Source organism: Portunus trituberculatus, chromosome 44, assembly GCF_017591435.1.
Source record: "Portunus trituberculatus isolate SZX2019 chromosome 44, ASM1759143v1, whole genome shotgun sequence".
Taxonomy (NCBI): domain Eukaryota; kingdom Metazoa; phylum Arthropoda; class Malacostraca; order Decapoda; family Portunidae; genus Portunus; species Portunus trituberculatus.
In genome coordinates this window covers 13,969,106-13,990,895 of record NC_059298.1, presented here as the reverse complement: position 1 = coordinate 13,990,895, position 21,790 = coordinate 13,969,106, and the positions used below count along the sequence as shown (strand labels likewise).

Genomic DNA, 21,790 nt, shown 5'->3' with positions numbered 1-21,790 from the left:
TAGTGTGTCTCGGGACCCCTATTGATAAAAGGAAAACGGGGCCCCCTCCCTTCAGTCTCCACGATACATTTGCCTAGGGGCCCCGAATTCCTAAATCTACCCCTGCGTACAGTCCTTTAAAAGTAGTCAGAGAAGATACAGAAACATTTCAGAAAATGGTTGACTCACCAGCTGCTTGACGCTCACGCCCACCAGATCCTCCCCGTCACTAAGTGGTGCGGGTTCGGGCGATTCCTTAACAGAGCGAGTGTTCTCTGTATAGGCGTGGAGGAGGCTGTGGAAACCTTCCTTCTTGTTAGTCTCGTGGCTGATAAGAGGTTCCGTGTCGTTCAGGTTCTCGTCTTTGACCTGCTTGCCATTGCAGCCGTTGTCTGGATGGCGGATGATCGCGTGGCCATTGAACAGAGGTGGTGTGGGTGCGGCCAGGTGCTCCTCCTCGCTGTCCAGTTCATTGGCGGAGCTGCTCGAGCTGGCCTCCTACAGCGTGATGGGAAGCAAACTTGTTAGCAACATCATGCAGTCACTTGTGGGTCTTACATAATAGGTGGTGATACTGTTTAAATAACAAACTCTTAAAGGGAATAAAACATAGTAGTTACTAAAGTTATGGACATTTTAAGAAATGCCTTGATCTCACTATAAGTTTCTCCTGCTAATAGTGTCGAAATTTTGTTAATCTGTCATGAGAGAGAGAGAGAGAGAGAGAGAGAGAGAGAGAGAGAGAGAGAGAGAGAGAGAGAGAGAGAGAGAGAGAGACTTAAAACCATACTATAACCTCAACTATAAGATTGTACTGAGCTGGAGAGAGAAAAGTTTCATTACATGATCCATAATGTGAACTAGTGAGTTTACATAACTGATTATTGATAATACATAATCGAACTGGCAGGTAACAAAGGAGACAAGACCATCATGTAGTTCGTCTCTTTAACCACTGCTAAGAGTCATGATATTAATGCCTTAACCCTCACTCTGCTTACTATTCGTCAGGGCTATGAGTCTGCGCAAAAATGGTGTATGTTTACGATGTATGTTTACCAGTACAGTTTCAAAGATGACAATCAGGTTTATATTCTAGCTCGTTAGGTTTATATTCTAGCTCGTTACAACACAAAAAAAAAAAAACATCCGTGCGGCGTGCATTACACTAACAATGGGCTACATACACAAAAAGATGGGAAGAAAAAGATACATAATTTATAACAACATTCCAGGCAAGGTCCTTCGAACAATACAGAACATTAATTTCTCTCCTGCAATGCGTCACTTCTTCCTCCAACTCTCTCTCTCTCTCTCTCTCTCTCTCTCTCTCACGACGTCGCCTGGAACATAAAAGAAAAAAGAAAAAAACAAAAAACAATATACGCTGTCCCATTATGATAAGATGATGCAGCAATTTCTTCTGGAGTATAACCCAGATCCCAAATATCACGAGCGTGGATGGAAGATATTAAGTAAATCAGCGGGGATAAGAGGACGCGCCTGGAGGAGGGAGCGGAGAAGTACTCACTCTGCATTGGATCTAGTGGTTCTTATTTGCTGGTGACTAAAGGAAAATTTGCTTTACATAATGGAGAGGAGTAATTAAATTTGTGTTTGTTATGCTTTTGTCAGAATCTGTCATGCTTTTTTGGTGTACTACTTCAAGTGACTGCGCGGTACTGTTTCCTTTCCACAAGGCGAAATGAGTGCAGTGTGTCGGTTGCTTCCTTTCTCTTGCGAAGATTGTGAGTTATTTGCATACCGTTTCGCTACACAACGCCTCGGCAAGAGACGGAAAACTGACAACAACGACGTATGCAACAAGATGACAGGAAGGAATAAACAAGAGTAAACGAGTGTGAGAATCATCAAGTGTCATTCACCACCATCTAGGACCGCCCACCGCTTCTCCACACGGTGAGTGGTGGCAGTTCTGAGGTTGTTAGAATATAACGCAGCAGCTTCTCAAATATCGTATCTCAAGTCCTAGTCTTTCGTTCACTGGTGTACAAAACGTTACCTTGATGGGGCACATGTGGGGGCGACGAGGCGTCCTGGAGTGCCGGGGTGTCCTCATCGCCCGGGAGACGAGCCCTGGGGAGAGGAGGGTTGGGCCAGGAGGGGACCCAGGGTTGGCCTTGCAGGGTGATCCTTGTCTCTTTGACGCATTGTTTACGGGTGCTATGTAACATTCAGAGATCACTGTATTCTGGGAAACATTTTTGCGCAAAGGAGCGTTTGAAATCTTCTGGTAATTTAGATGATTTCTGGTAGAACGTGAATTGCGACTCACATGTGGTCGGGTGTCCTTATCATGCTTCAACGATTCGTCCGCTACAGAGGCACGATCTGTCACTGGCTGGCGCCCTGCCTCAGTAGGGACACGCCTGGGTGTCATGGCGCGAGGGGAAGCACGGGTTAGCAGCTGAGGTTTGAACGGGGATGAACTTATGGGTAGCGGGATGCGTCCCTTGTAAGATTCCGTAGCTGAGGTAGGTTGTGTCAGGATGGTCTTGGTAGACACATGCCTCTGTGACATGCTTTGGGGCGACACTGGAATTAAAGACACACGCTGAGCCGCCAGGCGCGGCGGAGACACGTAACGGGACGCAGCGTTCTGGAACGACACGCTCTTCACACGAGGAGGCCCCACCGACGCACTGGGAGCCAAGTGTCGCTGCGACACACTCCTCGCTGTCTCCTCCTGGAGTTGTGAAGGTTTCAGAGACACGTACTTAGTGGACACATTCTGGGGCGTTCTGCTGGGCGAGGAGCTTACACTAGGAGACTTTTTACTCAACACTACAGTTTTCTTTGAGACGTGCTTATCGTTGTCAGATACCTGCTGCTTCTTTACCAACACCACACTTTTAGAGGAAACGTGTTTGTCCACACCCGTCACTTGCTTTCTAGTCATCGTCAGACTTTTGGATGAGTTGTGGTTCTCCTCGCCGGTCACTTTTTTCACCCGTGCTAGCGACAACCTTCGCGGCCCACCGGTGCTGCCCGAGTGACGGTTGGGAGAGGGGGCAGGGGTAGGGGCAGGGGAGGGTTTGGCGAGCGAACCCGAGTTTCGAGGCTTGGCGCTCCTCATAGTTCTGTTACTATCGACACTAAACCTGATGAACGCCTTCTCTGTATAGCTCATGTTTTCTCTTGTGTGCCTTATTGATTTAACACTTTAGGTACCATACCACCGCTCACCAAGCAATACACGAAAGCAGTCTCATTTGTTACGCTTACATTCAGTTTTTAAGTCAGTCTCGTATATCCAATTTTCTCGTTGTTTTCTTGCCATGACTCACTGTGCAATTACTTTCGCATTCAGGAAAGGAAGAAAAAACACGATACATTCAACGACTGCTTCAGGAATCACGAACCATAAGACAAAATCAACTTTCACATTTTCCGAGCACCACGAAATTCTATCTTGACACACACACACACACACACACACACACACACACACACACACACACATATATATAAAAAAAAAAAAAAAAAAGGCTTGATATGTGTGGAGACAATCAATCTTCCCAATCTGAACACACTTTGAGGTTTCACGAATCACCGGGGAATGCTTCACTGGAACGAGCTTCCCTTTACGAGTTTGCACTGGTTCCAACAGTTCACGTGACGCGGCGGAGTGAGAGTGTCTGTCACGCTGTATGTGATGCTGACAGTGAGGAGCGACCCAGACAGTGCCAAGTAAGAGGATGTGAAAGAAGAAAGAGAGGGGAGGGGGAGGGGGAGGTGGAGCAGGAGGGGAGGAACCAGCCGTAAGTGAAATGGAGATAACGAGATAAGTGATGCTGAGATAATTTGCAACAGAAAGAAGTATTTATCCAAGACTATAATAGAAGAGGAAGGACGAAACACGGAACACCACATTGAGAGAGAGAGAGAGAGAGAGAGAGAGAGAGAGAGAGAGAGAGAGAGAGAGAGAGAGAGAGAGAGAGAGAGAGAGAGAGAGAGAGAGAGAGAATATCACAGTACACGTGAATGGAAAGACACGTGTGGACAGAGATAAATAGATATATATATAAAAAAAAGCAAGGATCGCCAAGAATAAAGGTCCAGATACAAGAAACAAGAGTAAGCAAGCAGTGAGGAGGAGGCTGAAGGAAGGAATACCGCAGGGTCGGGTGGTGGCTCTCTCACTGTCACCTGTGTGTGTCTGTACAGCTGTAACGTGATAGCCTTGCACCCCCACCCGTGACGCACCTCCCACCCAAGACTCCACCCTCCCAACCCAGCTCTCCTCAGCCACCCCTCACACCTCCGCTTACATCCCCTTCCCCCAATGCTCCCCCCTCAAGGTGTGCTAACTTCTAAATGTCTTCCCATGTGTGTGGTTTTCTATACAAGGAAGAAAGTGTTAAGCCTATCGTTTCGTTTCACTTCGTTGTATAGGTTTCTGTAGCGTTTCTTTCCTATTCTTCACTTGTTTTTTAGAGGTTTAATGATTTTTTTTTTTTATTGAGTCATCTTATTCTCGTGTTTTTATTTTTTTCCTTTTTCAGATTCTTTTTTATTAGTTGCTCTTATCCTCGTGTTGTTTTGATGCTTTTCGTTAATTTTCCCGTTTCTTTCACGTTAGTTCGTGCTGTTTTGATGATTTACTTTTGTTTTCCGTTTCTTCCTCATCCACGAGTTGCTCTAATTACTTCCTTTCATTTTCTGGTTTCATTTTTTTTATTCCTCTTCTCTCCATGTTAATTTGATGTTTTTCTTAATTTTTCCATCTTTATTCCATTCCTCATAATTATTCTTATACTCTCCTTTCACTTTCCCCGTTTTTCAAGGCAAACGCATATTTTTTATTCATATTCTTTTTTTTTTTTTTACCAATCATGTCCTGTTTTCTCATTGACAGACTCTCAACTTATTGTGTGTTTTGTCATCACATTTTCTATCAACAGCGCACTGTCACCGCATTCTCAACCCCGTGCCGCACGAGACAGCCCTCCGCGAGGCACTGCTACGGGGGGAGCTTGTCGGCGGCATTGGGGCGAGGGCGTGGCGCCACTTAGAGGGGAGATCCTGTACGTCTTGGGTCGTCGCTTACCCCACTATTGTTGTTCCCTTTTTTCTCTCATTGTCAGTCTTTCATACCGTATCATTCCCTGCGTATTTATCCGTTTACCAACATGCTTCCCTTACAGCTTTCATTCACAGTGCTTCCGGAAGATGACAAGCACAGTTTGGCTTTGGGTTCGAGCCGCACCGGTCGTGTCACTGGGAATCGGTCTGGTCGCTCACAGGCAACTACTACGGAAGTCGCGCTTGAGCTTTCCATCACCAGGGCGGGGGATGGGATTGTATGTAGCAATGCACGCCTACCATGACGTGCCTTAATGAGAACAAAACCACGCGTAGATTGGCGAGAAATAAAGTATGCAAGATATAGTTCAGATTGAAAACAACGCTGCGCTCTTCAGGAAGTAATGAAGTAGACACGTGCTCCCCAAGTAAGGATGGAAAGAGATTACAACATAATGATCCTGGCAAAATGACATTATGAGAAAAAACATGGCCTTGAACTGAATAACTATTATTACAATACTAATCAAATTTTGTCTCTGTTCTTCAGGAAGTAATGAATATAAGCACCTGTTAATCAAATAATACTGAAAAAAAAAAACAAAGCCACATACTGATTTAAGCAACGCGACATTAGTATCTGAACAGGAAGACCTTCAGTGAAACAGCTATTATCATCTGTGAGCATCCCGTCTCGTCTGCAACATCGCGTCTTGCTAAACTCATCGCCTCGCCAGCGTCACCGCCGCTACCTCGCTGCACCACGCGTGCTGAGTGACGCGGCTCTTCTCCAGCATGATCTTTTATAAGAACATGGTGGATACAATGGTGCTCTAATAATTCCTTTATTGAGAACTATGTGTGTGTTATTTCCTATAGAAATACTATTCAAACTCAGTACAAGAATCCTTGATTACAGTTCTCACAGAATGGTACGTTCATTCTTAAAGATGTTTCTTCTCTCTTCATACGCCTACATGTACTTTAAATCATGCTTAACGAAAAACATGAATATTCACGAAAGATGTCGGCAACCTGACGAGCTTGTCAGGCGATTGCACCGCCATTTGGCGGCAGATTTTTGAATCAACAACAGTGAACTGCGAGAGAATTACTGTTCATGTGAGTATTTGGGTCGTAACCAAACTTCTTGATCGTAACGATGCCTAGCGACCATTACCCTCGCACGGCTTACCCCCTTGGGAGCCGAACTCGCTGGCTAATCCTTACAAACACACACACACACACACTGAAAGGAAGGCGCAATATGTGCGAACACTTACCTTGGTGCAAAAAATAAATAAGTAAACGCGACAGGCTACAGTGATTACGTTTTTTCAAACTGTTAGAAACACTTGGTTACTCAAACATGGCACAACATCCTCAACACTTTCAACTCGAATAAGATAAAAAAAAATAGTTAATTCTAAATCTATCCACGACCAAACAAAGTAAAAGTACATATAAATAAAAGCAAACACTAAATAACCCAACCAAACTAAACCATAACTGAAAACAAAAATTAAAACACACAACATGCAGACGAAAATTCAGAAAAAAACACAAAACAAACTGGTTACAAAAAATATATAGAACGATACCAATAAATATAACACTCTGGCAACTTAGAAACCACCCTCACCCTCACCACCACCACCACCACCGCCACCACGAGGTCCCTGAAGATTGGTGGTTGGAGGGAAGGTGGAGGGGGGGAGGTGGAGATTGGGGCGGAAGAGCAAGCGTAATATGTATGAAGGAAATAAGGAGGGAGGGAGAGAGGGAGGAAACCATGCATGTTCCTCCAGCTGCTCCACTTCCACTCCACCTTCACCTGTAGAGGAAGACTCGGCGGGGAGAGGAAGGTGATGAGAAGGCGTCCCTCACTCCACTCAAAGCGCGCTGACTGAGAAGACCCGCTGCTGTCCTTCCTCCTGCTCCTCCTTCCTTCTTCTCTCCTCCTCCTCCTCTTGCTTCTGCCAAATTTCCACTTGCTTCCTCCACTCCTCTTCCTGCTGGCGTCTTTGTTCCTCTTCCTCTTCCTTCTTCCTCCTCTCCTCTTCCTCACGTTCCCTCTTCCTCCTCTTTGACACCTCAAGCAGCCACTCTCTCTCCTCCTCCTCCTCGCTACTGACGGAGGCCAGCGTGAAAACAGGACCAGGACGTACACATCACACCACATGTACGTAAGCCACCGAGTTAAGGCAATGCACAGAAGATAAGGGTGTGCACGTACTGTATGTATGTGTATGGAGACCAAACACGTACAGTACACATGAGCAGCCGTGTCAACAAACCAGACAAGGTGTGATAAAGTGGCAAACAAACAGATAATTAAAGGGACAAATAGACTCGCCATATATATTCCACCTAAGCAACCCAAGGACTTGAATAAACAGAGAGAGAGAGAGAGAGAGAGAGAGAGAGAGAGAGAGAGAGAGAGAGAGAGAGAGAGAGAGAGAGAGAGAGAGAGAGAGAGAGAGAGAGAGAGAGATCCATAACCACAACCACAACCCAAATCTCACACATGAAACACATTCACCACCAATCACTTCACACATTCACTAAACAGGACAGCGAGCACCACTAATTAACTATTAAGGCAGGTCACGCAGGTCACACAGGTCACACTCGTACCTCCTGGAATGCGCGGCGCCCTTGACCCGGCGGGAGGACTGCAGCAACCCCAGGCAGCGTGTAGGACGAGCGGAGTGGGAAGGAGAGGAACGAGAACCAGGGTGGCGGAGCTGACGATGAGGGGAACGAGGTGGGCGGGAGGGACGTGGATGGGACAGAGGCGGGCGGGCACGAGGAAACGGGAACGAAGGGGTCGGGATGGAGGGGAACGGGAGCGAGGGGGGCGGTGCGGGGTCAGCTGGGTCAGGTCACCACAATCTCTGCTGCGTCTTGAGGTCATCCATGTATAGCCGCGGAGATCCTCGACCATGATGTGACCTGCCCTCCCGACCATCACCGAGCCAGGTCATGTGTGTGTGTGTGTGTGTGTGTGTGTGTGTGTGTGTGTGTGTGTGTGTGTGTGTGTGTGTGTGTGTGTGTGTGTGTGTGTGTGTGTGTGTGTGTGTGTCTACATAAAAGCAAGTGTTGGGAATACCATAGAATACCAGATGAAAATAGACAGTAATGGGAAAAAAAAAGGAAGGGAAGTACACAAGGGAAGACTGTTTGTATGCGGTAGAAAAAGAAAGAAAAAATCTCATTAAAGTGACATTTCTAACTTATTTCTATACAATGTGAAAAAAAGAGCTGTGAATGAAATGCAAGGACAGTGTGTGTGTGTGTGTGTGTGTGTGTGTGTGTGTGTGTGTGTGTGTGTGTGTGTGTGTGTGTGTGTGTGTGTGTGTGTGTGTGTGTGTGTGTGTGTGTGTGTGTAATTATGTATTATACAACTGGTTTATTGGTTTTGTGTATCGGTATGGTGAATAGTGTACGCATATGAGCCGTGTATGGTGCAGGGAGGGACGTGGGTGGACTGTATATGGTGGCGGGGTGCGTGAGTGTGGAATCGACCAGCGTGAGGAACGAGAGGATGGAGGGACGGTCGCTGGGGGTGGAGGGTGGAGGGAGGGAGGGAGGGAGGAGAGGAGGCACTAAGGGAAGGACGTCAGCACGGAGAAGCAACACATCCACTCCTGACCACCGCCGGGAAGGCACTGATTTGGTGGTCTGGGCTGTCTGGTGGTTCTCTGCATGGGCTTCAGGGAGACAGTGCGATCAGCTGAGGGTCGCGGGCAAGCAATAAGACAGGGGCCACCAACACCTCACCATGAGCCGCCGTGACCAATACCACGCACCACATCAACCACTATCACTTCCTCACGCTCAGTATCATTCTTTATGTCGTCTTCATCCTTATACTCCTTTGTCGTACTATTTACATCGCCACTAGCTTTTCTGTTCTCGTCTCTGTCCTTATTGAACGTTTTTCTGCTTATTCTTGTTCTTTCTCGTCCTTATCGTCTCCCTCAGCTATCTTCTCAACATCACTAACCTTCTCTTCCATTCAGTAGCCACTCAGACACTCCAAACACGTTATAACCACACAGAGAAGGACGGTGAAAGTTGGATGTCTTACAATGCATGACAGGTAACAAAAACTCAGATTTGCAAACCTACACACACACACACACAAAAGAGACGCGGGTTGTGGAGGATGTGAGCCGCGTGCAATCCACCATCCAAACAAGACACTAAAATCAACTGAACTGCAACGGGAAACAAACAAAAGTCACGAACTGTAATCAAATCGCAGCAGCAAAGCCACGCTACGTCTCGGGAACCCAAATGATTCCATCTCAAATCGATCACCGCTTCCTTAGATGTGGTGCGCTTGGCTGACAAAAGAAATTACCTGGAAGCAAGATTTATTACCACAGCGTTTGAAGACCTGAAAGCAACTGACGGTACATGAGTGGGTGACCTGTGACTTACACCACCACGAAGTCAGGTCAAGTCAAGTCGGCGATGAAGGACAGTAAAATTTGAAGGTTAGGACGAAGCTGGAAAGGAAAGATTAGGATGATAACGGCTATCTTTTTCCCTATCGTAGCAACCACAGAGCCACGTATAGTAATCTTCTATCTCCTGTTTTCTTTACTCATTCCTCCTCATTCCCCCTTACCTTATTTTCTTTCTCGGAGTCCCTCTTCTTCTTTTTCTTCTTTTTGAGCCTCTCACCGTCCTCGCTATCTCGATGCTTCTTCTTCTTTTTCTTCTTTTCGCCACCATCCTCTGCAACACCGTTCTCTTTGTCTTCTTCTTCTATAGTCTCTTTCTTCTTCTCTTCTTCCACTTCCTTTTTCTTTTCCTCCTTTACATCGGCCTTTTTCTTTTCTTCTCTCACTTCGACCCTCTTCTTCTCGGTGGTCACTTCAATCTTCTTCCCGCCAGATTCTTCGATTTGTTTCTTCTTCTCCACTTGCTCTACGACCTCTTTTTTCTTCTCGATGCCTCCGATGCCATTCTCCGTCCTGGTTGTTGTTGTCGTCCTCTTTTTGAATCTCAGCCCCTTGGCGCCCTTCTGTAAGGCCCAAGGCAAGGGGTGGAGTTAGAGGAGTTTGGAAGGGACACGGTTACTAGAGTCATTAGAGTCAAAGAGTGCCATTACTAAAGTCAGTAAATAAACGTTTCGATGTCAGTTAGTCCAGAATCAAAGTCAACAGTTAACAGTCCAAAATCAAACTAAAATAAGGAACGAGGCTAAGTCAACGGGTACATATCAAAATTAAAAGTAACAGTGTCTAAGTAAACAGGTAACAGTGTCAAGATCAGCAGAGTCAACAGGTAACAGTGCCAACGTCGATAGGTAACAGTGCCAAGGTCAACAAGTAACAGTGTCAGAGGTAAACAGATAACAGTACCAAGGTCAACAGATAACAGTGCCTAAGTAAACAAGTAACAGTGTCAGAGTTAAGGTCTTCTAATTGTCGCTAAGTTATTCAGTCAAAAATATAAACATAGGGGATGTAAAAAAAAAAAAAATAAATAAATAAAATAAATAAATGAATAAGACAAATAAATAAATAAAATAAAATGAAATAAACAAAATAACAACTATGAACTGAAACAAATAAAAATACCAAACAAAGAAAGAAATAACTGCAAATTAAATAAATTACAAAAAAATAATAAAAATAAAAAAAGAGAGAGAGAGAGAGAGAGAGAGAGAGAGAGAGAGAGAGAGAGAGAGAGAGAGAGAGAGAGAGAGAGAGAGAGAGAGAGAGAGAGAGAGAGAGAGAGAGAGAGAGAGAGAGAGAGAGAGAGAGAGAGAGAGAGAGAGAGAGAGAGCAAAGAAAAAAAACTACGAAACTAAGTAAAAAGCTGTCTCGGTCCATAACAACAACACAGAAGAAGAAGAAGAAGAAGAAGAAGAAGAAGAAGAAGAAGAAGAAGAAGAAGACGAAGAAGAAGAAGACTACACAATACACGTCAGACTAACTAACATTACGCACATCATCGTCGTCTGAGCCAAAGAAGTTATTTCCTTCCTCCTCCTCCTCCTCCTCCTCCTCCTCCTCCGCTTTCTCTTCCTTCTCCTTGGCCTCAGTGGTGTCTTCCTCCTGGTCGCACTGCACCGGGTCAAAGCGATGACGAGGCACAAACATGTCGTCGTCGTCGTTCTTGCTGCCCCAGAAGTCGTCCTCGTCCTGAGACTCCATCTGGCGGGCGGCGAGTGGGCGTGCATACGGGCGGAGGGCGGAGGTCGGAGGGCAGAAGGTCGCAGGGAGGATATTAGAGTTAGCAACATTGACAACAACACCACCACGACACCACAATACTTACTTTGCCACACTTACCTCATCACCACAACTCAAAAGCTATTATTTCTTCTCCTCCTCGTAGTGGCAAGTAAAGGCGCTGCGTTAGGCATTAATGTAAACACGATTTTAGTGAAGGGAACAGTAAGTCTTGCTTCAGCTTCCGTTATAAGGCAGCTCAAATAAATAATAATAATAAAAAGAAAGAAATCGTGTAAAATAAACAATGGCCAAGTAAGTGCTCGATATAATTCAAGTCAGTCTTAGAGTTTTACCACAAGTTGTCATCTTGTGTTTTGTTGTTCAGGTGACGCATTGAAGGGAAGAAGGCATCGAGTGTCCCTCTGTAGTCTGGCGTGCAGGGAATTCAGACTTAGGGATGTTTTATTCTCTCTTATTTTCTCCATATAATCATTTGTGCTTTTAGTGAGAAAAATTCAAACATGTAAATACTCGAAAGGAAAGACTTGATTTATCGAGGACTTACTTCATTAAAAATTATATAACTAATGTATGTATAAAATAAAATCACATTAATCCGCATTAAACGTGAAAGTTAAATTAATATTCCACAAAAAGCAAACTATTCCAGACACATCAGTAATATTCTTTTAAGGAGAGAACTGTTCAAATCAAAGCTGGTCTAATCATCGTCTCAATGGATCAAGTGCCTGGCTATTACTTGTGAATCTAATGTAGCTATAGATTTGTGTACAAAATTTCCATTAGCAAAAAGAAAAAAAGAAAAAAAACTAATCTCATTACTAAGCTCAAATATTAACGTTTTTTTCTTTCTTTTTTTTTTTTTTACCGAATCAACTTGAACAACTAATAAGAAGGGTGATAGCCAGGCCTGCAGATCAGTCAACCGCGGACTCCTACGATTGAGTGTCTGGAAAGTATGGAGGTGTGCTGTTGTGCCGAGCGCCGCGGAACTCCCTGCCAGCAGCCAAGGGGACCGCCACTCTCGCTGGTGTGGGTTACAATTAATTTCTATGTAAATACATATCAGTAAGTTACTTTAAGTCATAGGGATGTTGTGACGGCGCTGGGAAGCTTTCTCAGTAGTGTTCACGCAACGTTGGACACGAAAACACGTAGAGCAACTTAACATTAGCTTAAATTAATCTGTGACTTAAAATAATCAATATGCAACTGATAATAAGGATTCAAGAGCGAGAGATGAAGCTGGTTATTCATATTCATAGCTTATAACACACTGGAAGCAAAATAAAGAAAGAATAATCTGTAGCAACTCAAAAAATAAAGCCAAATTATATGATAAAATAGCAACAGCACAAAATAATAATAAAACATGATATGAATGAGAAAGTAACAATTAATATGCAGAAAGTCAGCAGGCAGTTAGACACAGCAGGCACTGCAGCAATGCCTTGGTGAACAGACACACATTGCTGCCAGGCGTTGGTGGCATGACTCACTAGAGTGACTGCCTTCACTTGACGCGCCAAGGGTAGTGACGTGGGTTTGGCCAACTACTAGTAACTGCCCTCCATAACACCAGGATGACAGAAAAGGCAAGAGTGACGTTACTTTGCGCGCGTCAAGTGAATGCGTCTCTGTGATGCACATGCCAGGTGGTCGCTGTAGCATCAGTGTTTGTCTATGAACGCGGTGCATTGTATGTTATAATAGTGCAGAGTGGATTTATCGTACAAATAAAAGATAAAAATTGTGCAGAAAGCAAACAGATAAGAGCCTAAGAACATGGCAACTTAGAAACAAGGAGAATGCAGTGTTAGTGAAAATCAAGAAGTATAAAAGCAGCTTAAATATGGGACTGCCAGGAGTAGAACCAAAGAAAACGAAAGCGTGCACACAATTTGAGGAGTAACTAAAGCAGAGGTTATGCCGGGTTAGCGGCGACACTACTTACATTAGAACCATTTTGGATGGATGTGACGGGACCACTAACACCAACACCACCACCACCACCATCACTACTGCTGACTGCTTGGGTGGTGGTGTCAACACGCCCACTACTCACACCAACGTCGCCACAGTCGTCACGGGCAGAGTTAGAGAGGTCACCACCACACACGCTGTTAGTACCACTGAGGGGGAGGGCGCCTGCTGGGGAAGGGGATGGGGAGGAGTGGTCCTGGCTCTGGGGAGAGGAGAGGGAGGCCGGGTCATGGGCTGGGAGGAGAGGGGAGGGCTCGGCCGGTGTCTCGCTGGACTCAGGGCTCGGTAAAATATTAGTTTCCTCATGGACCAGATCACCTGGTGCCACCGCCTCTGTGTGTTTGTCTTGTTGCAGGGAAACATCCACGAGTAAGGCGCTGTCTTGTGTGACGACTACCTCCTGCTGGGGAACACTGGCCAACAGATCAACAATGTCTTCCTGCGATAATTTTCTGTCTGAAGGTGATACACTGTCCAGCAGAGAGGAATTTTCTTCACTCTGCTGAATGTCGACAGTGTGCGAGAGTGTGAAAATTTGTTGTACTTCAACTGTTCCTTGCATGGAGGCATTGTCTGGCACGCACGAGGCACTGCCCTCAGGTGGCAAAGCACTGTTTTGTAGCAAGAGATCCTCCGGCACATCACTGTCCTGAGTAATTTCCTGCGGGATATCGTTGTCTTGTAGAGCGGCGCTGTCTTGAGGCGCTGATCCGCCCTCGAAGGAGGTGAGAGAATCAGGGGTGGAACTCCTCGTCACTTCCTGTGACACTTGTGACAGCTCCGATCTAGTCTCGGAGGCGATGGTGAGGCTGGACTCGGATATCCTGAGCAGCGGTGGGGCGACTTGCAGCTCCCCAAGACTGGCGGCGTCACTGTCATCCTCTCGCGAGGCCAGCAGCGCACTCTCGGCTTCCAGGGACGAGACACATTTTTTGCTGGAAAGGAGAGGATTCCCGGCATCTGCTATCGTCAAGTAAGTGTCTTTCTGTTCGACAGTCGACACTCTGGTGGTGAGCGTGACGGTGGGTTCAGGGGAGCAGTGAGACGACCCTGGGAGGTCTGATGACGACTCGAGAGAGTCCATGTCCAAGGTGCTGAGGTCGTCCAGCTTTGTGGGCGAGAGCACGTCGATGCCACTCTCCGTGTCAGCCATGCCCGCGGGGTCCTGGAGGGAGTCCAGGTCCAGCAAGGAGTCTAGGGTGAGCCCCGTGGGCGCGGCGGTGGGGTAGGCCTTGGCTGGGGTCAGGGCGGGGATGAGGGTGGGAGGCGTGGGCTCGATAGAGTCACAGCTGAGAAGGGAGGAAGGGTCTGGGGAGGGGGGCTCCAGTGAATCAGGCTGACACAAACGAGCATTGAGTTCAGCCTCGATCAGTTCCTGGAGGGAGGGGGAGGCGCCCTTGGGGGAGGCACTGTCGTCTATCACGGACAGGTTAGTGTTGACACCAAACTCGAGTGAGTCGGCCTCCAGTTGGGCGTTACTTACGGCGGCGTCCGTTGTCTCCACGTTGGCCATGGCGGACCCTGCAACGAGAAGAGAGTGTATTAGTGGTGCGTGGAGGTGCTCCGCGGCGGCAACACAGGCAAGGTGTTGCGGGGCGTTACTCACAAACAGTGACAAGCGGAGGAGCAAGTGATTGTAATGATGGGTGATGCTGATGGAGATGATGAGAGTGTAGGGTGGTGGTGACAATGGTGGTGACGGTGGTGGTGCAGGGTTGTCTACCATCCTCTCTACACCCACGCGAAGTTGGCACTGCGGCGCCCTCCCCCCACCCGCGCACATGCCAACACGCCGTCACGAAGTTGGCACACACTGGCACCGGTGTTTTGTGTGTGTGTGTGTGTGTGTGTGTGTGTGTGTGTGTGTGTGTGTGTGTGTGTGTGTGTGTGTGTGTGTGTGTAATTCACCTCGGTTGCCTGCTGGTCACCCAGCCAGTCTTCCCCATTACGGAGTGAGCTCAGAGCTCATAAACCGATCTTCGGGTAAGACTGAGACTACAACACACACCGGGAAAGCGAGGCCACAAACCCTCGAGTTACATCCCGTACCTATTTACTGCTAGGTGAACAGGGGCCACACATTAAGAGGCTTGCCTATTTGCCTCGCCGCTTCTCGGGACTCAAACCCGGCCCTCTCGATTGAGTCGAGCGTGCTAACCACTACACTACGCGGTGTGTGTGTGTGTGTGTGTGTGTGTGTGTGTGTGTGTGTGTGTGTGTGTGTGTGTGTGTGTGTGTGTGTGTGTGTGTGTGTGTGTGTGTGTGTGCGCGCATCCTTGTCATAATGGTTACTGCTAACATAAAACACTATGTTCACCCCAAACATTATTGGCCACAGGCAACAAAACTCTCGCTCCTTCATCCACGCTTTTAGTTCGTTTCCCCTGCGCCGCCTCAGCGTCCCCAACACACCATACAAATAACAGCATCCCCGCATACAGTCTGCATTTCTTTCACTACCTCTCTTCTTCAACGCCCTTCGCCGTCCTCTACACGTACTCTTCCCCTCGTCACTTCCCCTGCCTTGTCTTGCCTCCCTCAAGTGGCTTCAAACAACTTACCTTCTCTTCATCTGGTTTTTCATGAAGTGCTCACCTCTCTGCGTTTCCTCTGCTTTCTTTTCGCTGATTGTTTCCGATTTGCATTCTCTGCCCATAACTTCCTTCGTCTCTGTGACTGTCTCCTCTTCCTCATTCCTGTTCGTCATGTCATTTTCCTCATTATTCACCGTCACTTTCACTCCTGTCTGGGTGCTGCCTTCCTTCTCTCCACTCCAACGCACTGCTTCCTCATTGTCTTCTTTGTCACTGTCTGCGCCCTCCGCCAGCTGCCAGGGAGAGCAGCAGTCCCTCGCAGCGGAGACACACGCCCGCTCCTCGTTACTCCACCTCAGCCAAAAGTCTTCTTCATCCCCAATCTTCACCACCTCCCGCTCACCCGTGAATACAAGAGCCACTTCAGCGTCCATTTCTTCTTCTTCCTCCTCCTCCTCCTCCAAAATGATGTCAAGAATAGGAACACTCACAAGATCCTTCTCAGCGTCATTAGTGAACACTTTGGTTGTGTCCTCCTCTTGTGTCTGCTCACTGACGTCCAGTGTTCGTCTCACCTCGTTCGCATCACTTTCAGTCACGTTGTCAATGTGACTGGTTTTTGAGTCCTGTATAGCCTGGTCGTTGGGTGATTTGTAGTTTTTTATTATTTTAGCAAAGGCGTGTTCTAGTTCATTCTTGGTGTTCAAGTGTTCTGCTGAACTGCTGACTCCACTCTCCTCGTATTCAGCTTCCGAGTCACGCTGATCTGGCTTCAAGCACAGTCTGGTAAAGCCGCGGGAAGTGTTCCCTAAGCTAACGCCTCCACTCCCCGACAGCCCCGCACAATCGTTCTTCTGGCTAACTTCCTTCGCTGCTTTTCCTTGCCTGATCTTGCCCTTGACCTTCTGCAGCACGGCACGGGTCACTTGGTCTCCTACAGTGCAGAAGGCCGCACTGAGGGAACCTCCACCACCACCACTGCCGTCAAATCTTTTTCCGTTTTGATTACCTAAGTACTTCTTGTCAAGAAAATCAGGTGTTTCCTTTTTCCTTTTGGTTCCAAGGCTTCCGAAGTGAAAAAACTTCTTCTGTGCGGCGGCATTGCTGTCTTCAGGAGTTGTTTCTCTGTCACTCTTCTTGGGGAAAGTGAAAGGTTTCTTCTTAGACTTGGCATCTTCTTTAGGATCGTTCAGCTCAGTATTGACCGCCTCGTCCACCATCTTGGCAGGGGCGGCCGTGGCGGCGGCGGGGGCAGCAGCGACCTGAGGCAGATTAGAGGCAGCCGCAAGGTCAGACACCATCACATACTCGCCCTCCATTTCTCCTTCGTCCTCATCCTCGACTTCTTCGTCCTCGTACTCTTCATCGTCCTCATATTCGTAGTCATCATCGTAGTCCTCGTCATAGTCGTAGTCTTCCTCGGCCATGCGGAGCGTGTCCTCCTCTAACTGACTCAGGAACTTGTTCTTGACGTATTCCCTGTACTCCTCTTCACTTGCGAACTGCCGATCGTCTTCATCCTCCTCGCCCTCCTGCAGCATCCTCTCCTCCTCCTCTGTCAGGGTGTGAGGCATGGACAGGTAATCCTCAAAGCCCACATCTCCGCGCTCCCAAGGCTGCTCCGCTGCCTCCTCCTTCTCTCTCTCCAGATCCTTAAGCTCGCGGACCTCTTGCTCCGTCAGGCTCACCGGCATGTTGAGGAAACGGTCCAGACCAGCACTTTCGGCTTGCCGCACGCGTTCCCGCTCACTTACGACTTCATCCAGTTCCTTTTGCTCCTGCTCTGTCAGCCCTGCAGGCAATGCCATGAACTTGTCGACAGAGAGATCCTTCGCGTCCCCGCTCTCGACGAGGTACTTGCGCAGCTCCTCCTCCTCCTCGGGCGAGAGGGCATGAGGCATGGTCATGTACTTGGCAAGGCTGGGATCGGCCGCTGCTGCCGCCTCACTTAAGCCCTTCGCGAGATCCTCCTCTTCTTGGCGGTGACGACGCCTGTGTTTGCGTGGCGGTGGCCGAATCAGCAGGTCCTCCACCTCCGCCAGATGGTCCTCCTCTTCTGGCACGATGGGCAGCGGCACGGGGCTCTCAGGTAACTCCCTCAAATCCACGTCATCCACAAACACCTCAAGGTCCTCCTCCATTGTTTCACCGACCTCCTCCTCCACATCCACCTCCATTACATCTTCCGCATCCTCCTCCATCATATCGATGGCAGCAGGGTGTGCCAGGGCCGCTGCCTCCCCAGGGGCCTGGCCCAGCGTGCCCCACACATCTTGCGTCCAGCTTTCCACACTCGCCACAGGCACCTCCTCGTCCTCCATGTGCTCCTCCACCACCATGGCCTCATCCTTGCTCTCTTCTGCCTTACCATCCTCGAAGTGAGGCTCTTCGTCCACCTGTATTTCCTCCACAGCGGTGGGAGGCTCCGTGGCGGCAACTCCTGCAGCTTTGTCTGTTGGGACTTCTTTTTCTTCGTCTTTAGTGACCTCCGCCTCAACTTTCTCCTCCTCCTCCTCCTCCTCCTCCTCCTCCTCCTCCTCCTCCTCCTCCTCCTCCTCCTCCTCCTCCTCCTCCACGGCATCTTTCTTCACATCCTCTGGGGGTTTCATGAAAATCTCCGTATCCAAGACCTTGTCATCTTTCCTCGACTGTTTGTTCGTTGTTTCTTGCTCTTCCATTACTTTGTTTTCTTCTAGAGATACATCTATTGCTACCTTGATTTCCAGTGTCTTTTCTTCATCCTTTATCGTCTCGTCTTCTTTTATTTGTGTACCTTTTTTCTCCTCTTCTTCCTCCACAACTTTACCTTCCTCTGTCGTTTTCTCCTGCATTTCATGGCGTGTTGCCAACGATTCTGATTCAATCGAGTCTTGTTCTTTCATTATGACATCTTCACTGACGTTGTCATGTCTCTCAAAGCTCTCCTCCGCTGCTGCCAAAATTTGCACTTCTTGCTTCATCTCTTCAGGTGGCTGAGGTGACGTCTGCTCTGTGAACTCCTGGTCAACCATCTCGACTTGCTCTTTGGGTGGTTCTATAGATATTATGTCTGCGTCTTCCTCTAATTTAACAGCCTCTTCGGATGATGGTTTAATACTTTCTTCCATCTGGTCTTCAGCAACATGTGTTGTTGTTGTCTCTTGTGTTTCTTCTACTACCTCTTTCGTGTATTCTTCCTTCGTTTCCTTTCCTTTTTCCTCCAGCGTAACATCGCTTGGTTGCTCTTCAGTCACATTAACTGTGTCGTCCTTGAATTCGTCCTTCACTCCCTCGGCACCGTCATGGGGTGTCTCAGGCTGCACGATATCACCTGCCTGCTCGACAATCTCCTCGCGGTCATCCACTTTCCCTGAGGTCTCAGTTATGGTTTCCATTGCAGTCTCTCCCTGAGGTTCTGCTTCGTTGGACAAACCATTTTGCTGGCTGGAGGGTTCCTTCACCTCCTCTTCTAATTGACCTTCATCCATTAGCTCAGCGTCCTCCAGAGCCTGACATATCTCGGAACCTTCGGAAATGTCATTCAGGTTGCGGCGGTCGTCTTCACTCTCCTCGTCCTCGATTACAATGAAGATTCTATTCTCGTTACCATTGGACGTGATCCCCTCAAGCCGCTCTCCGCCGTCCTCGATGTCTCTCGCTTCCTCAGTCTCAGTTGCTTCTCTAGTTTCTTCCACTTCCTTTCCTGTTTGTTCGACTTCTTTCGTCTTCTGCTTAACGTCTTTCGCTTGACTGGACTCTTCATCGTCCTCATCCAGACGCTGCAAATATTCCTCGAGGCGACGACCGACTTTGGCGGAAAATTCCTCCTCAGGCGACATATCTTGCCGAGGTTCCTCAAACTTTGAGGAGTAACGCTCCACAATCTCTTCTGCAGTGCCCACGTACTCCGGCACTTCCTCCTCGTCCTCCTCCTCCGCGGCCTTATCGGTCTCCCTGACGCTTTCTTCAGTGCCATACTTGGCCAGCAATGTCTTCCACACTTCGTCCTGATGGTTCTTCTCCCCAGGCTCCTCGCTCCCTCCCTCGCGTGACTCATCCTTCCTCGACTGAGTTTCGTCAGGCTTAGGAAGGATTTGTTTGTTGCTGACTTGCGTCGCGGCTACAGGCGGAGGGGGACGGTGGCGGGGCGGGGGCGGGATGGCTGTTGGGGGTTGTGCCAACAAGTTCTCAATGCCAGGGTAGCGCGTCAGCCCACCTGGCCTCTCCAGCCCACCACGCCAAGCCCCGGTCTCCTCATCATCTTCTTCCTCTTCTCCCTCTTCAGGAACAGTAGGGACTTTCTGTCGCTGGTCGTCAGCGTGTGCGGCGGCGCCAGAGTCATTCTCCAGCTGAGATCCTTCTACTTCCCGTTGTGCCCGCTCCTCGCGCGCAGCCAGGAAGGTGATAAAGATGAGCCATACCCAGAGCACTGTCTCTCGCACACGCTTTCGCCAGTAAGAAGGAAAGATCCAGTCCGGCACAATCTTCTCCTCCTCGCCCCACCGCGGCAGTTCGGGCACGCGCCACTCCCTCGTGCGTGCCCACTGCCACAGGTCGGCTGGGTGCCACTGCTGCCACTGCCACTGGTCAACGTCAGGGATCCACTCAGCACACCACTCGGGCAGGTGAGCAGTGGTGTGGTGAGCCACTCCTTTGCCTTGTCCATGCCGCCGCTCCGCTCACAACACTGCACGCACAATTCAGATCACACCACACCACGCCGCTTGTCACGTCAGCAGAGCCCCGCGAAGGTCGCTGTGGCGAGGCGGCCTGAGAGCGGCGGCGGCACAGCGTCCACTGGCACTCTCGAGCCTGCCAGCCCCATGCAGCCTCCACAAGTTCAAAATAGCACGTGGCACTGAGCTCGACCCTCCATCCCTCCATCCATCCCACCTTCCTTCCCTCACAGATATCAGCCACTCGTCCCTTCGTCCATCCCTCCCTTCCTGCTATCAGCACGGGCTACCCCTCCATCCCCAAAGAGACGCACGTCTCCTATAACATGATTGGTTTATCCTTCCCTCCTGCACTGCCAAAATGATTCTGTCTGTCTCTGCGTCCCTCACACAGGAAGTACTTGTACCTGGAGCCTTTTGACGCCATGGCCGGCCAGGTCTACAACAACCCACTCCTTGAACTCTCTCTCTCTCTCTCTCTCTCTCTCTCTCTCTCTCTCTCTCTCTCTCTCTCTCTCTCTCAGTGTGGAAGTTTCATTATCCTCGCTTGCCCAACAACATTCAAATAGAAAGCAATTCATACCAGTAGGCCTCCCCCCCCCTCTCTCTCTCTCTCTCTCTCTCTCTCTCTCTCTCTCTCTCTCTCTCTCTCTCTCTCTGCTTCACAAAAAAAATTCGTTGATTTTAAACAATGTAAAACCGTACATCAAGTTAGGACAGGACTTCCATCGGTACAGTTAGTGGCCAACACCAAAATATCTACTGACTGTTCTTAAGAGATTGTTCATTCATAAATATACATGTTCTTGCCTCATGCTTTTAAAATTTTGAAGTGACACACCTTGTATGAATGTAAAGGACTATTGGAAGAAAGATAGAATCGCAAAGCAAAATATGGGAAGTTTTATGTTGCGTTGTATAGGCTTAATTTTAAAGACAGACAGAGATAGGCAGGCCTGTTTATCCCCCCCTTCACTACACCCCTGCTTCCAGACACCGCCACCACTCCGTTCATCTCTCCCTTTTAGAAGACATTCGTTCTTTACCATTCTGTCTGCGCCACTGAATCTTCACCTCCCTCTACACACCCACTATTGACCTTCACGACATCCAACAGTTTCTCCGTGACATTCCTCCTCTCCTTAACACCGTCTCCCTATAATCCCTTTCAATATCCCCATCTCTCCCTTCCTCCGGCCTCCAAACACCTCCATCCTGCCAGCTTCAGAAATACACTAGCCTCGTTCCTCTGTTTTTGCAAAGGAACAGCGCCACACATTGACAAATTTACGTCCTTCGAGTAAAGTTTCCATAAATTATGACATGGAAATTAACCATTTACATTAAATAAGAAACAAACGACTCACGTTAAAAT

The 21,790-nt window shown here is 48.3% G+C and overlaps 1 protein-coding gene across 1 annotated transcript in view; it reads right to left on the bottom strand.

The window, feature by feature from the left end:
- Positions 1–20,842, bottom strand: part of LOC123518725 (fap1 adhesin-like) — an 87,069-nt gene extending 66,227 nt beyond the window's left edge. Inside the window, exons 1-6 of the mRNA XM_045279726.1 lie at positions 20,806–20,842; positions 15,822–20,417; positions 13,198–14,747; positions 10,986–11,201; positions 9,665–10,063; positions 169–477 (exon numbers count right to left, since the gene is read on the bottom strand). Of these exons, the coding sequence (XP_045135661.1) occupies positions 169–477; positions 9,665–10,063; positions 10,986–11,201; positions 13,198–14,747; positions 15,822–20,417; positions 20,806–20,842 (7,107 nt within the window). The remainder of the gene's footprint in view (positions 1–168; positions 478–9,664; positions 10,064–10,985; positions 11,202–13,197; positions 14,748–15,821; positions 20,418–20,805) is intronic.
- Between the last annotated feature and the right edge of the window lie 948 nt (positions 20,843–21,790).